We start from the raw sequence: 17,618 nt of genomic DNA, 5'->3' as shown, positions 1-17,618 counted from the left end.
CTCTCATACATTTGCCCTCTCTGCACATGGTTGCACTGTGAAAGCCATATGGCTTCCAACTCTCTCCTAAGTAGCCACTGAGCATTGTCTATAGTGGAATATTGCCAAAGTCTTTCCTGGCCTAATGACACGGGGCAGAGTGCTGTGCAGCGCTCGCCCGGCACAGAGACGCGCTGCGTCCTTCATTATGATCCTGCAGCCAGCAAGTGGTGCTGGGAATTGAACCATCAGTGCCTCAAATACAGAAGTCAACATGTGCCAACCCCCGCTGCATCCAGCCTCTGTGCATGGCATATTAATGAGTCTTGAACTTGAGGTCCAACCTTCAAGCTTCCACAGAAGAAATTACCCAAAGACAAAAAAAAAAAAAAGTCCTCTTCATCCTGTTTCCCTCTAACCTTGCACAGTGACACTAGTTTCTTCCCTAAGTTTGTTCAGTCCTTAAGCAGCAGCTTTTTTTTCAGGGGGCATCACATCATACCTCCACATGCATAAATACAACTTCCCTTGATTTAAAGATTTGAAAAACTGGCTTGAAAATATACTTAGAAACTCATTAAACCAGGAGGGTATAGGAGGGGAAAGATGACTTGGTACTAACTCTCCTTCTCACACCCTACCCATAAATACCTGCTAAAGCTTGGAGCCAGGATGTGGAGACAGATGGAGCTTTCTTTGGCCTGTTTTTATGTCCCATGACACTAGATAACAGGAGTGTGGTCATCAGTGTGGTAACAGTCTTAATCTAAATGGGAAAAAGGAGGGTGCTCAGCCTGATAGCTGCAGTCCTATACCAGCACAAAAGGGCATTGCTGAGGACCCACCAGATGTCAGAAAAGAGGCCCAATGCCTGTGAGGATTTACAGTCCTCAGCTGTATGACACAATTTGGAATTTCTCTGTCCTATTTTACTTGAATTTCCTCATTTAGAGGAAAGCCACAGCCATCTATAAGTCAGCTGGAAAGCTGGGTTCAGGGAAATCTTACAGCACTTCTTTTGTCCTCACAAATGCCTGGTGTCTTATTTTCTTAGAATCAGTTTCTCTCAATGTGCATATTTGGCAGCAGAGGCATGATAGAGATGAAAGAGCCCCTACAGGAAGGATGCTCTCTTTCTTTGGAAAGGGTTACACCTCCAGAGGGAAATTTGACAACCTATGAAAGCTATGTCCTGCTGCAAATCTGTCCAAAAGTCAGTGAAGGGACAGCTTGTAGAGGATGAACAGAGCCAATGTAAAATGTAACTCTCCAGGACAGCATGTTTCTCTAGTAGTAAGAGAGAAGGACAACACATCATCGACCCTGAAACCACAGCCTATAGCTTTCCTCAGCAAAGATAAAAGACTTAACTAACCTGTAAAAAAAATAAAAAAAAAATAAAATAAAATTACATTCTGAATTTCATTTCTGCCAAGAAATGAAACAAAATAAATGGTGGTGTTCTTGAATGCTTTTCACTTTTGAAATGTAACTAATCAAAGCTCACAACAATCCCTGCTGAAAGCCCCCTTACAGCTCAGGAAACGATGGAAGAAAGGTTGCAAGATTTACCCAGTCACAAAGACTACACTGGATGTGCATTAAGACATCTGGCCTGAGGCATCAAAGCCCAAGTTCTTCTAAGTCTCAGGTCTCCAAACTCTCATTTTCTTTCCATAAGTCAAAGGTGGTGTCCTTCAAATACACCCACCAGGCCTATTTGACTGCCCAGATCACTAACTGACAGCCATGATGCTGGAGCAGATACAACACATGGTGGCAGCTGCTGACATACTGTGACTCCAGCCCGTGCACACTATTGCTCAGTGTTCCTGTGGAAACGAGAAACACTTTTTCAAATTCCCCCACCTCTTTCTCCAGTATATCACAAAGCTTATCACATTTTTTTTGCCAGAGAAGGTACTGTATGGCAAAGTAGCAAGAAGAGATGTGAGTGTAGACATTTTCACAGCACAAGACAGAACTAAAAGCTACGTGAACGATTCTGTTCCTTTCTCAGCTTTTACTTGACAGAAATCGACAAGAAAATTCTGACTGATTTGGATAGGAATGAACATTAAATCACTTCACTATGCATTGATCTAATTATTTTAGCAATCTTGAAATAAAGCAGCATATAGTAATAATTATGTTAAACCAATACATGGTGCAACAGCAGTGGGCACACATTCCCTAAAGATCCAAATGACTTGATATCAGTGGTGAAGTTCTCAAAATTACATTGACAAGTGCTACTGTGAAGAAGCATCATTATTCTACAATTAAGCTGCTTAGGTTCAAAAATACCAACCAAAAAGAGGTTCTTTGTTGATTATTTCAGAACATAGAATAAGATTTGCTTTTAAGAAAAGCAGGAGCTGTTTGAGTTAGCTGAGACTCAGCAAATCACAGAAGTCTCATAAATCTACCATGAAAGTTGCTGATGGGGCTTCATTGATCATGTCTCTGTTTCATCTTTTCTGGTTGGGTACCAAACTGGGACCATTACATTTAGAGAGTCCTACACTTTCAGCAAAAACATGCAGTAACCAGCTTTGCCATATTTAATAAAACAACAAATTTTGGCTGACCTTTGGCAAGCGTTCGGGGTCACCAGGGTGCCGGGGAATAACCTTCTGTAACCTTTGGAAACCATAGTCAATGGTGGGTTCGTTCAGAGCTGAAACAACAAACAAGATGGTGATGTGACAAACACGTAGCAAGCAGGCTCCGTTGCACTGTAACAATAGGCAAAGCATGGCAGGAACAAGGAAAGACCACAGAGAGATTCCCTTTCCCTGAAATCAGCACTGACTGTGAAGTCTGGGTTTAAAAGCTGTTTGAGGCTGGTTTTGAGGCTTTGGTTCAAACAGCAATGGGGAGGTTGCATACGTCTTCCAAATAGGAAGCAATTATTATCTCTGAAAGCTGTGATGAAATTAATTTGATAAATACTTTGCAGTCTGCATTTCATGTTGGGTTTTTTTCCTACTTTCATATTACAAGGAAGGTGCTTTGTGATTGGAAGACAAAACACATAACTATTAGGGAGTCTCTCTTGTTATAGATTCTATTACACATGTAATATGCTCCATGTGCAACCATCACACATAATTTTGTTGTGAACTACCAGCATTTGTTTTGGCCAAGGCTTTGTTTTTTACTCATTCGATCAGCACTAAACTGATCCAGAAGACTCAATGACTTAAAAAAAATGCAATAAAAATTTTGGGTTTAGCTCATCTTTCACCAGTCCTTGCCCAGTAAAATGGAGCAGAGATATATTGGAAGTGGAACACTTTTATCTTCATGAAAATGCTGGTCTGCCTGCATTAATCAGAGCTCTGATTGTGCCAAGCCTTTAAGCACGTGCTTATCTGTAAGCACATCCTTAAACCCATTTGCTTTCAGCAAAGCAAATTTGAGCATATTATGTTTTTTATATGATTGCCTATAATTACAGGGGTCTGCATTAAATGACCTTCTAGCTATATTTCCAGTCATATGATTACTTTAAAACTCAGATGCTAGTGAGACTTGAACACGTGCTTAAAATTTCCTAAGTGCTTTGGTGAACAGTCAAGCATTCTCAAGTGTCTCTAAACAACAGCCCATCTTGACTCTCCCATGCCAAGAGAGAGATGATGAAATTTTCCACAGTAATTTGTTTGCAATTTATTTTTTTTATTATTATTATTAAAAAAGAAAATATGGATTTTTATATTTTTAGACTTCTTTTCTGGTAGGAAAGAAACATTTATTTATTCATTTTTGGGTCACTGGGAAGTTTTTCTTATGTCTGAGTTTATCAACAACAACAAAAGAGATTTCTTGCGCAAGGTCTGCCTACTAAATTATGAATACATCTTGCATCAATACTTTATGATGGTTTGATTATGAATTTTGTTCTTATTATGCCATCTGATTCCTGAAAAGAGATTTAGCATCAAACGATACATCCCAGTCTCACTTGCACAAGCATTCTCATTTGGCTCAATGATACTTATCCCACAGCAAGTTACACAACTCCATCACATCTATACTCCCACCTTTTTAATGAAGAAACCTTTTATTCTTACTCCTAAGGTTAAAGACCTTTATCCAGACCATATTGTTACCATGAAAGTACTATTTAATCCCTGACTTGTTATATTAATTGGTGCTCCATAAACAAACTGACAAACAAATTTTTAAATAAAATATTCCATTTAAATTATTCTTTTCGAACTGAGTTTCTACAGCAGATAGTCCCACTGGCAACCAAAAGGTCAGATTTTTATGTCCTCCTGGACCTCCACTACATCCCAACTCTAGAAGTATGCCCAGTGATGCTACTACCTATTAAGACAGAAGAAAGGTGAGAAGGTGAGGTCCTTTTTTTTTTTGTCTTTAATTTCCCTTTAACAGGAATATCTGAATTTGTGCTTGTATTTATATTCAAGTCATTGTAAGGAAGTGGTGAAAATAAGGTTTATTCCCCTGCTTGTGCCCTTTTTTGGATGGGTAGGCCTTTTCTGCATGTGTTTCCTTTCATACCCTGGCCACATGCTATCCACTCTGTTGTGTAGTTTTGCAGCAAATATCACAGTATCTGTGTTAGCAAAGCCCCACTTTTATTACCTTTGAGTATCCTTACATGGCTTCTTATTGTGGACCTACTTAGTTTAGATTAAATTAATTTACTGTTAAATTAATTAATTTAATTTACTGTTGTTTATGTTTATCATCAAAAATATCTGTTGTCTGAGGTTAAAAAACCCTCCAGTTCTAATTTACATTTCTTTTGCAAATATGTTAGAAGATTTGAGCATGGTTCTGTCAAATGTGTTTCTTCTCTAATTCAGTCTAGTTTATGGCCATTTTCCCTTTACATCCTTTGGGAAAGTAGTTACTAAATTCTGCAATATTATAAATGGAGGCCAGTTCTGAAATCCCCCCAGAGATAGCAGTCATTTTCTCATATCTTCCCACACATTCAACGCATTTGAAATCCACAGAGTATTTCTTGTGAGTATTTTCTGAACTAAATGACCAAAAAAAAAAATAAAAAATGTTAATTTTATGGTCCAATCTCACAAGGCATCAAGCATCCTCTGAGAGATACTGAAAACTTTCTCTCTCAAGTAGCTTCAGCTTCACTTTAGTGGTGAGGAGAGGCTGCACACAGCAATTTGCAGGATTGGGTCCTAAACTGGAGTTGTCAGATACCACTCATGAGTCTACAAGCATTCAGCCCTTGCAATCTTAACTAAAATCAAAAAGAGAAATCTTCAGCTGCCTTCATCTAACCATAGATCAGCTCTGCATTCCTCAGTTCACTTATAATCAAAGTCAAATGTAATTAGTTGTATCTCAGAGTCCTGTTTAACTATTTAACCCCACCTTCAGCGTTCAGGCCACACCAGTTCCTGTGACAGCAGCTGGCACAACTCCAAAGAAAAGGCAGAGTTCTGATCTCTGTGCCCTGCAGAAGATCCAGTGCTCAGGCCACCCCCCGTGACGGCCAAAGCAGAATGTCAGACACCAGCGTCATGCAAAGTTTTGCCTCTGTCCCCAGTACTCTTAAGCCTGGTTTCTGCCTTTGATGGCCATTCACAATACTCAGTTCCCAGTGCTCTAATTCAAAGAACATTCCCTCTCCCCCCCCTCTCCCCGTAAATTGGGAAAAAAAAAAAAAATCAATAAGGAATACAAACAATTTATTTGTGTTCTTGGCACTCATACATTAAAAACAAGCTAATCCTTCCTGTGATTAAAATGAATGCCCATTACCCTAAATTTTAAAAGTAGTATTGAAAGTACTACTAACTTTTAAAAACTGTATTAAATTCAAATAGGTCCCAAGGCTAATGGAAGCAATTTGTATACCAACCCAAACTGACTGGGCCACTTTTCAAAATACAGGTATGATAATCTTGTGGTTTTAAAAGGACATTTAAATTGAAAGACTGTGAATTTAGTACATAATTATACCAATAGAACCCTTTAACTTGTCAACTTGTAAATCTAAAAGGCTATCAATCATTTCTAAAGAGGAAATAAACCTTAAAATTCCTTGATTGACAGTGCTTACTTTTTATGTGAAGAAAAAAGGAGTAAAGTGGCCAGAAATCCATTTACAAAAGTACATTGTTTTACATAGGTGAGTAAAAAGCCAATAATTACACCTCCAAAAGACATATAAATCAAAGTAAGTACTTTTCCCTCACTTACATATTTTAAGTTGCAGTAAACTTCAGGTAACTTTTTATTAAAATACTTCTCCAAGTGCAAAGCTTATTGAAGCCATTAATAGAGTAGCATTTTCATTTAAGCTAATATAATCATTTTTGCAAATACAAGATTTAAGCCATTTTTCTCCTTCCAAACAATAAACTTTCAGCCTGTCTCTTGTGTGAATTAACTAAAATTACACCCAGGTGTACAAAATCTGTCTATCTATCCTAGTGTATGAGTTAAGGCACAATATTTATTATTCTTACCATTTTATGAATTACTTCTTAAACCCTTGAGGAAGAACTTTCTTTCAAATTAGACTCTAACAGAATAAATCATGAAGCTCTTTATGCAGCAAGTCGAAAGCCATAACTCCTAAAATCTAAGGCTTTTAAACAAGAAAATGCACACTGTCTATGGAAATAGGGATGCGTACATTATATTCATCTTTTCAAAGTCCAAGTTATTTTTCAACAGAAATGCTGCTTACACCTCTGACAGAAATGTTTCCACCATAACTATAATTTCAAATTCTGCATGAATAATTTTAATAACTACGTGTAGATAATCTACCATCTTTAAAAGCCTCCCTTTTTGTTTTAACTAGTCAGTGGAGGGCTTTTTTTAATATTTCACATAATGAATTCCTACTGTGTCAATAAAGCTTTGGTTGTTAATTGAATGACTGTCTGATGTATCTGAGAGAGGAATTTGTTTCTCTGGTCATGCTGCCAACTTACAGCGGAATGATCGACACTTAATATCAGCAATTAAAAGGACCTGTTCAAATATCATATGGAATTCGTAGCTTGGGGTAGTGTAGAAGAACTCTTCACCAAAGAAAACTCATTCAGTGAGTGCAGAGAGTAATTGAATTAGACACATTTTAACATTATTATTCAAAGAAAAATAAACACACACTACATAGAAGCATTATGGAAATATTTCAGAACGTAAAACATATCCAGTTAATTTGTTTCCCATGTATTCATGGTTTCATTTATTCCTTTTCTTTTTCAGCCCTTGTTTCTTTTTCATTCTGTTTGACCCAAAACCAATCGGAAAGCAGCACTTAGACCTATGAACTTCCCATATGCTTTTCCAGTGGAAAAGGCTGCAAGGAGAAGGAAGGGACTCTACAGGCTCAAATAGCAAAATTTTAAAAAGACTCCAGGCTGCAAACAAATTGGCCTCCATTTCATGGCTCTGACCATCCCTATCCCACATGAGAAACATGTTCTTGACTGTTGAAACTCCCAGACGCTTCAATGGGAGCCTTGCAATCTTAGCACTTCCAGAGGAATTAACAGCTAAGGACTTATTTTCTCCTGGACTTTTGGCCCCTTCTCCCAGTAACTCAGATGCCCATGTCTACAATCTGCTCTCTTCTTTTTTAATCAGTATTTCTGTCTGTATTTCCACACTGCTGAGAAAAAGTAGAGTGGGGTGCAAGTGGCAACAAATGAGAGCAGTCACATGAAAGGCTGTGGCTTTTGACTCCCCACTCTTGCTATGCACGGGCTTGATGAGGAGATGGAAAGCAGGAGCTCCTGCCTCTCAGAGAAGCAAAATGCTGCCACGGAGATGATCCAAGGTATTTGGATCTTCTGCCTTCTTTCTCCAACCTCTGGGTGATTTCTGCGAGGAGCCCCTGACTCTCACAAAATAAAACCTTGCCTCTGGGAGATAGGGATAGGACAGACCATATTTCAAACTCCAGATGCCAAAACTTCTTGCTACGGCCCTGCAGTCAAGCAGCACTAACAACAGGTGATATTACAAAGCAGCATCTTGACGTGGCATGTTGTAAGCAAACCCTACCCAACAACTCCTGTGCACAGTGGCCTCTTTATGACTGCTCTACAAAGAGAGCAAATAAAAATCACTGCAAAACACCATCATCAAGTGGAAAACAGTCTGTTTTGCAAATCTGCCTGCAAAGACTATTCCTTTGCTAATTAAAGATCGTTAAATGAAAACACACAAACATTTGAGCTATTTGTTGTTGTTGTTGTTGTGAATTTGGCTTGCTTTTTATAAAGTTTCCTTTCCACTGACTTTCCCTGGGGTGTTTATTCCCACAAGCAATGGAAAAAGGAAGCGGGTGGGACAGTGAGAGCCTGCACAGAAAGGCTTGAGCTAGAAAAGCCCTTCCAGTTTTAACTCAGAATATCTTTGCTTTTCTAGTCTCAGTACTCCCTCACTTAAATATACTCTTGTGCCTTAAATTTCATTTTTTAAATGAAATTATGACATTATATTCAAGCTGAAAGATGTATTCCAAACTCAAAGAAGGTAGATTTATATTAGACATTGGGAAGAAATTCTTTACTGTGAGGGTGGTGAGACACTGGTCCAGGTTGCCCAGGGAAGTTGTGGATACCCCACCTCTAGAAGTCTTCAAGGGCAGGTTGGATGGGGCTCTGAGCAACCTGGTCTAGTGGGAGGTGTCCCTGCCCATGGCAGGGGGGTTGGAACTAGAAGATTTTAAGGTCACTTCTAATCCAAAACATTATATGATTCTATGATGTCAATTTTAAAATTGGAAATAGAAAGAGGTATCCAAAATGTAATTCCTCTATTTTGTTGCCATGTGATGCTCAGACACTGGTGCCTGTGCCAGGCAGTAAGAAAAACGCAGACCTGACTCAAAAGATAAATCTAACACCTAGATCTCTTGAGTTTCCCTACGACTGCTCTTTACTTCAACTAAAGATGCAATAGGCCAGTGTTTGAAGCATCTTCCCTGTGTTCATCAGTGTTATTACAAGCGTGATAGACAGCGTGATATTTTCTTCCTGATAACAATTTTTCTCCAGCAACTAAGAACCAGAGGAGACATTTCCTTCCCACCTAGCCCAGTGTTGGCAGCCAGTGGGGGTCCTGAAAATGCAAGGAATGCATGTCTTGAGCCCAAATTTTTTTATGAAAGCTGACTAATGAAATTACTGGATCTGCCTAGCAAGAATCAGGCAATGGTTTCTCAAAATACATTAACTCTGAATGTTCACTCTTCGCAACCCGCAATCTGGCTTGAAAAAAGAAAAAGAAAAAAGGTCAAACAATTTGTAAGCTTCACAGTTTCTTCTGTCTCTGACTGCACTGACCTCTTGTCTAATGGGGAATATTTGCCCTTAAGGGAGTCTGAAACAGAGTCCAGTTTCAGGTACTGGACTTTAAACTTACCAATTTCAGAACAGGCTGATAGAATTCACTGGGGATACGTACACAGAGGACTAGAAGGAAATTACTGGATGTTAGTTACTCCATCTAGTCATCTAGGTTAATTGATGCATTTTTTGGCAGTCATAATAAAAAAGGGAAAGCACAGCATTTACATGTGAATATTTTCCTATTGTCAGGCACATTCTGGTAATGCATGAGGATGCAGCAAAAAATGTAGTGAAAATGGGTAGCTCTCAATGGATTATCCCTTTGTTTAAATAAATAAATATATGTGTACATGTACACACAAGCACAGAAATGCACACAAACCAAGATTTAAAACAATAGGTGTCTATGGTTAGCTATAAGATCTATATTTAGGTCTACTTCAAAACACTTTACAAATAAAGACACTGTATTTATTTTTAAACTGTTGGCTCAGAAACAGATGTAGAGATGTTACCATACAGAGCTTAGGAAATGCTAAAACATCACCTCATGTAACCTTGGATTTAATTTTCAACTATGCATATTTTCAACTTTTTTCCTGTGCATGGACACAAAGTTTTACAATGTAAGTACAGACACCTTTAACATTTTCATTGAGATAATTTCATATAATTTACAGGAAGGTGTTTCTTTTTTGTCACCCTTCACAAACTCCTTTCTGGTAGACAGCATTGAAAAACATTATTGTAACATGTTGGTATGCAGAAATATTTTCTTTTCAATAATCACTCTCTCTTGCTTTTTTCTCATCTTCTTTTCAGATTATTAAAAAATATTATTACCAGGGGATGCGTAAATGAAAAACTCAGTGTCCTGTATGACTGCCAAAGCCATTCCTATCAGAAAGCATCTTAGCCTAGATTTGGCTGTTTCTCAAAATTGTAGACTTCTGATGTGCAAGTTCACTACGGTCAGAGCAAAAAAAGAATCTTCAAGAGAGAAAATTGGAAAAACACCAGCTACCACATCCTAAAACTCTGCAGATGAGATTCACAGAGAAATAAAAGTAGAACTGAATCATAAAAATGAGATTAATTGTGCCTAGCTGGAACGAACATTATAGGTGTGATGTTCTTGTAAGGGACTGACCTCCTGTGAGGTTTAATTTAGGTCATTAATCTCTCTCCATAACTAAGCTTAAAGCCCCTGAGAAAACAGTAGTTTCCAAACATCTTTCTTTCTAAACATTAGCTTTGATTTGTCTACATGAAACTGTGATAAGGACACTCACTTGAAAGTAAAAGGACCTTTCAGGCTGTATCCTCAATGAGGCAGCAAATAATTTAAAATTAAAACAACTGGGTTTGTTGTTTGCTAGTTTGTAACATTTAAATAGAAATGTACCATTTGAGAGCTCTCAGTAGTCTCTGATTTTAGCAGCAGTTACATCACCTGCTTCTATCATTGCTCAGGGGTTATTTTTTTGCAAAAATTTTGACAATAACTGTTATCAAGGGTAAAAAAAAAAAAAAAAGAAAAAACTCATACCAGGCTGTCTGATAAACATGTTTCCCTGCCCTCACACCCCAGTGAGCACTGTGACACTATACTTTTATCATCTAGTGTGTGCTCAGAATGAGCTTAGAACAGCAATTGCCAGGAATAGGCAGGCGATAAACTGCATTGATTTAACACATCTTGTTTTCAATCATGCTCGGATTTTCTGAGCACGCATTTTTCCTGTACTCCAGCTTGTAGCTTTTATCTGACGAGCTGATCCCTTTTCACTGGAAAATGAAAAGGTCGCACAATAAGACACGGTTTACTGGAACTTGAGCATGCACCGGGGAAAGTATTTTAGATAAATACTGTCAGACATAGTGGAGCTGAATTTCAACAACACAATTGCTAAACAACAATACTTATTACTCTCTAGAACAAGCCTACAAGCAACTTATGGCTCACAGCAGGGGAGGTCTCAGGGTAAGGCTCAATAGTTAAAAAAACTTTATTCAAGCCTGTTTAAAGATGCAGAATTGCTTTTCCCTTACCTGCACTGACTAGCCTTACCTCAGGACCAAAATAAACACCCCCTCAGTTGCTTTCCTCAGGTAATTTGGAAATGACAGAAAACCATATCAATGACTTTTTTTTTGGCAGAAGGGTGATGGACTATGTACTTGATTTAATTTAATCAAATGGCATACTGGGTAGTGGTAAAAAAAGAAATAATAAATTATCCATATGTGAAAGTAATTTAACTGAAACTAATTAACCAAGGTGAGTTGCTGAGGAGGTCAGTAAACAAGCAAGGAGTAATATGGCATAACCCATCAACCAATGGCCAAGGTGCAGCAGGCTCCTAACAGTAATTCTAATTAATTCTTCCCCTCCCTCTGATGTCCTGCAATGATCCTGACCAGGGCAGTACTGGAAGAAAAATATCTTTATTTATTCCTGCCAGAAGGGGCAAAGAAATCTTCCAAATTATCCTTTACTACCAAGGGAAGACCTTTTGAAGTAAAGACAGAACCTGACTTAATTTTCCTCCTCAGCCTAAGTGGACTAACACTAACTTCAGACAAGGAGTGGTGACTGGTTCACGCCAGCTGCTGTGCCCCTCAGCACATCCTTCCCATGCTTCACATGTGCATGCACATAAGCAGGCGACATGTGAGGTCCTCACCAGCTCCCATGTCTTGTACTCAGTGCAGCATCTAAACCTACCAAATCCACATTGGTTTTTTTTGCCTGGCAGCAGCCTTTCAAAACCAAATTCAAATCAGGGCTTCCCACCTATCTCACCCCTTCAGACTTTAGAAGAGATTAATCTTCATCAGTGCTTCTTAGTCTATTCTCTTCCAGCAGCCTTTCTCAGGAGAGGGACCCTGTTTTTAATGGATCCCACACAGCCTCCAGACCTGCCCCTCATGTGTTTCTGCACCACTGCTGAAGCCCCTTCAGGAATATTGTGGACTTTAAATGAGAATGGGATCTTTAGTAGAGGGATCCCTTCAACACAGACTATTTGCTGTGGGAGCAGTGGGTTCAGCCCCGTGGTGTTATTCTGAACAGGTCATGCCCTGCTAGCTCACTTTGTAAGGACTCTCACGTGGCAGAAATACCATGAATGAGGGATGTTCTCAGGTGAGAACAGCCTTTCCTGCCTTTGCTTCTCTCCTTGACTTATCATCGTTCCTCACTTTTGCTTGCAATTCTGTATAATCCCTCAATCTCTGCAAACGTGAGATGAAGGTAAGAAACTCTAGTCCCTGATTCAATCTGCACTTTTGGAAAAAACAGCCGTGCTTCTTCAGGTGGCTGGTCACCAAGAGACAGCCAGCTGCTGGCTCAGCTTAGCTATAACAGTTAATGAGACACAGTGATATCTCCCATTCCTTATAGAAGTTGTAATACAAACAGAAGACCCAAAACCAAAGTATCATCCCCACAAACATCCTTCCCATTTGTCAGCAATGTCAGTGCAAAACTGATGTGAAATATTTATGCTTCCTTGCTTCTCCTGAATGTGCTTGTTAGTCATTTAGACCCAGCATAAACTCATCTTAAATTCACTTTGTTCAAGATCCTTAACTAGTATAAAGCAGTTCTGTCAGTTTTTCTGAAACTACTGATACTGGCTGAAAACTTTACTGGCTTCAACTTAGTTTGTATTTTGCATATACACATCAGATAGCCAGACCTACATGTCTAGTCAGATACATCCATCTTTCTCCAGTATTCTGCTCACGTTGTAAGAACTACAGAAGGAATATGGTAAATATTATTTAAATCACATTTTGAATTATAATTTTAAATAGGCAAGTCACAAGCAAAGTGATAGAGCTCAAGAAAAGTATCAAGTTAAATCCAACTTTGCATGCAGTGGCACTTTACATTCAGCCCTGTAAGTCTGTCTGCAAGAGAACTCACACAAGCATCGAATTCTCCCTCTCACCTGGCAAGTTTTTTTGCTAGATGAGAAAGTTGAAAACCCATGCTGCATTTGAGGGTTATCTCATGCAACACAGGCAGAATTCTGATATGCCTTCTTCATTAAGTGCTCATAATCCCAGAAATGAAAGTAACTCATTTCTTCCCAGGGTGCCTGTTAACTGAGAAACTCATCTTAATTGAATGCACAGATCAGTTAACCATCTTCAGATTCGCAAACCATTAGTGCCCCATTTGCACAGCAGCTCTGCTGGCAGGTCTCCTCCCACCACTGTGCTGAGGGGGGATCTGAGCTTCAGCAAAGGAGGGGAGGTGCTGGAGGCGATGAGCAAGCACCGTCAAGGGCTTATGCTCATGACAAAATGAGTGTTCTGGGGCCAGACAGGCCTTTGCTAAATTGTCAGCGCTAGATCACCTTGCAAGTCAATTACAGAGAAAGCAACAAATCCTGCAGCTCTGTCCCCAAATACGACTTAAGTAGCCTCCAAACACACTTACAGAGAGATCACTAATCTGAAATCTGGAGCCTCACAGATACAAGTGAAGAGGAAGTAAAAATAATTGCCTACATCATTCCCTCCACATCTTGCCTCTCTGCCACCACCAGAATTTACCGTCTAGAATATATTTGGTAAACCAGTAAAGATGGGTCTGGAAATGAAAATATCCCAGGTGTAGCCATTTGCCTATAAAGCTGATGCTTCAAAAATCAACTGTAAAAGGAGAGAAGTAAGGAAGTGGAACAAAGCTCTATCCTGTTGTGAAACACTTCCCATGTTGCACTCACAGGAGAAGTGAGCTGACTTTTGGTTTTTTGGTGGTCACTGCTGAGTCTGGGATATGCAGCAAAACACCTCTGCTGGTCAGCAGCACTTGAAGGCCACAACCACATCCCTGCACTCATCCACACTCATCTGCCAACAGACTAACACAGTTCTGAGCTAGACAAAACTTCCATGCACTCATATAAGACTCAGCAAAATCAGCCATTTTCCTTCTAGTAGTTTTTTAAAAAATATTTTAAATTTTACCGGATTTATTTTCCTAAACCAGGAATATTGTATTTTCCCTCAATCAAGGCAGAAGTAAAACAAGCAGATTGAAGGCTGATCAGAAAATAGACTAAAAGATATAAAGTTGCCATGGATAACCAGAAATTATCATACACGTTTCTACTAATGCATTTGTGCCTGTTTATTTCCTAATTTTCTAGGTATCATTGATAGCCTATAGGAAAATTCAGATCCCAGCTCTGCACTTATCAATAAGATGCCTTCAGAGTAGGATGATATTTGCCCATTTTCTCTAACATAAAACAAATACCTTCCTTCCAATCGATTCAAATCAAAACCCAAACCCCACAATAATGGGGTTATTATTCTGTATTATGTTGTTTCTAGTGGATTTCATATGAACTGCCACAACTATAAAAAATTGATACTTGAATATATGTGTATCATATTAATATGCCTCAAAATTCAATACCAACACGAACAGTACCATCAGGTGATAAAAACAAAGATACTGTAAGTGTGACATCCAAAAGAGTATTCAAATGTTAAAATCTAATTTAGCAATTTGCAAATTAGTGGTCTAAAAGGAGGAATTTAACATTAATCTTGCTGGAAGTGGCATAATTATCAGCAGCTGATTTGTAGCCTTCCAGGCAGCAGGCAATATATATAAATACACTTCAGGGTCCATCAGCAGGATGCAAGAATGCACTTAAACAGCCAAACTCACCAAGGCCCTGAGCGAGCCAAGTATTAAGCACCTGGCTGCCAGAGTTAATTAGTCTGCATAGAGCAATGCACCGATGCTGCTGCTCCTGCTCCAAACCAGCTCCATCAGGCTGGCCTGGGGCACCTCTGCTTGCTGCTCTCTGTGCTGTATATATGTAACTCAAGAGTGAAGCTTTTTCTTCCTTCCCCATGACCCCCAAGCCCATCATCTTGGTATCTAACCACTTGCAAGGACATCTCAGCTAACCTAAGAGAGCACAGGGACCGAGGTGAGAAAAAGCAGCCTCCTGCAGCACCTCTCAGTATTGCACACTAAAAAGAGGAGCTTTGGGTCTTTTGGCCCATAATGCATTTCAACCTGTGGTGCACAAACCTCCAAGACCACAATAGTCCTGCAACCATTTCTTGGCGGTCCACGATAGGGAACTAAGAGATGCAAGCCTATTGTCAGCAGGCTCAAAGTCGTTGCACAATTCATTGTTCAGGGGTCTGCATTTGTACTGGAAAATATTTAGGTGTCCACAACCCTGAAAAATGTTGAAAAGACACTGCACTAGATGGTTTGTTGGCACAAGCTCTCCTCCCACTGGAAGGTTTGCTACATACATTGAGGCACCAGCTTGGAAGACTGTGGATATTTTCTGCTGAATGGGGCCCTTGGAGAGGAAATATTTGATTTACTGCAGAGTTCTCATTTCCCTGAATTGCAAATAAAGTGTAATTTGATTAAATGTAAATGAATCCTACAATACTTTTGGTGGCTTGTCTGAAACAATTGATTGTAATGGGCATCCATCATTTGGCTTGATTTTAATTCAGAGACAAAAAAGGCAAAATGAGAAAACTAAAGCAAGTGCCACTAACATTCTAGAGCTGGAGCAGTTGAGATTTCTGGTGCTGGACTGTCATTTCCATTGTTCTCAGAGAGCAAGCAATGCAGTGGAGGGGAAACACAACAGCAAAAGACAAAGAATAATGTGAAACACACAGAGAAATAGATCTAGAAGAAAATAAAGGGTTTTCACAATGAATTCCACTGAATCAGATTAAAGAGCACAATTTGTTAAATTTATTTTAACATTGATACTCTAAAATAAATTACTAAGGAAAATAAACATTTTTCTGTGTTTCTCAGTTAGAAGAAAAGCTTTGTTTTTATAGATAGCCCAATTCCTTTTTCACCAAGCTAATATCCAAGTGCATAGTACTGGTTTCAGCAGTTGTTGCGGTCTGAAATAATAAGAGAAGTGAAATTTTTGACAGTGACACAAGCTTGATAAACTTTTGGTGCCACTTTCTTTAAATGTGGAACTACTCCAACCACAGGGATAATTATAGATGACCAGATTGTAACTGCTTTATTGCTTCTTTTTCCTCATAAATTTTAATTTTGGAAAGTTAAGTGAGAAATGTGGTTTCAATTTCCTACAAATTGCACACAATTTGGTTTTAACAAGAAAATAGAAAGAGATGGTACGTTCTTTGGAGTGAATTACGGAGAGAAGTTTTCTTCTTTGTCTTTCAGCATCATCAGAATAACAAAGTACAAAATGCAAAAAAGATGGTTGCAAAAAAAACCCCAAAAAAACCACAATAAAAAATCAACTGCATAAGGTACTAAAAAAAGCTCCAAGTATTTTTTTTTATCTAAATAAGCTCTGAGCAATTAAAAAAGGTAATACAACTGCTCTAATCTTTCCCCCCTATGTTTTACCAGACTAGAGCTTAAAAGAAATCAAGGTGCATAAATGTTACAGGAAATCTTCTAATAAGAAAATGCTGTGTCCATAGCCATCTTGCTCTGTACCAGCAACTGTCAAAGCAACTCAGGCCACGTTTAAAAGGCTTGAATAAACACTTGCATGGAACAAACAAAACAAGAGTAGAAATGAAAGCCAACAGAAGACAGAGCCAGTAGTTATTTTGTCTAAGTGGAATGCAGGACTTCAGTGTGTGGCTTTACCTATTGCACACATACCTGTAATTACAATATGCATATTAGGATCTTAAATCATAGTAAATGCTGCCCAGATTTTCTGCAGCAACTATGATTCAACAGAGTTTTAACAGGAGGTGGAAGATGCCCTGGAGTAGAAAACAGCAGCACAAAGCAAACATTAAGAGGGGCTCCTGCCAGTGCTGCCAGCAGAGAAGTGAGTGAGCTTAGCTCAGAGCATACGGACAGACAACCCAAATCCAACCAAGTCTAGCAGTCAGCATGACTATGAAATAGAGTGGTGGAGATCAAAATGCAAGATGGAAAATCCACTAAACATTTGTAGTCACGCAGGCAGGACTCACTGCAAGGGCTGTGGGTATCACAATTCTTAGAATAATCCCATGAAACTTTGCAAAGTTTGACAATTAGATTCCTAATGTCATAGAGCATTTAAACAACCTAAAGAGTCGACTTTACTTTCACCACATTATTTAGCTGTTTCTAACTAAGCATATTCTTGAAACTTTGAGGACAGTTTTTACACTGTTTTTAATTAAAGTAATACTAAAAATTAACTGGTAATATATATAAAGATGGAGCCTTTTATCAGTTTTCTCAAAAATGTTTACAAATGTGCAGTGGTTCTGACAAAAAAAAAAGTACTAAATGAACAA

At 38.8% G+C, this 17,618-nt stretch overlaps 1 protein-coding gene across 1 annotated transcript in view; it reads right to left on the bottom strand.

Moving 5' to 3' along the window:
• EBF1 (early B-cell factor 1) overlaps positions 1–17,618 on the bottom strand; it is a 277,549-nt gene that overhangs the window by 28,070 nt on the left and 231,861 nt on the right. Inside the window, exon 9 of the mRNA XM_010002115.1 lies at positions 2,571–2,659. Within this exon, the coding sequence (XP_010000417.1) occupies positions 2,571–2,659 (89 nt within the window). The remainder of the gene's footprint in view (positions 1–2,570; positions 2,660–17,618) is intronic.

The sequence above is a fragment of the Chaetura pelagica genome, unplaced genomic scaffold, assembly GCF_000747805.2.
Source record: "Chaetura pelagica isolate M959 unplaced genomic scaffold, ChaPel_1.0 scaffold356, whole genome shotgun sequence".
Classification (NCBI taxonomy): domain Eukaryota; kingdom Metazoa; phylum Chordata; class Aves; order Apodiformes; family Apodidae; genus Chaetura; species Chaetura pelagica.
The sequence above is the reverse complement of the archived record's forward strand: the minus strand, read 5'-3'. Positions and strand labels throughout refer to the sequence as shown.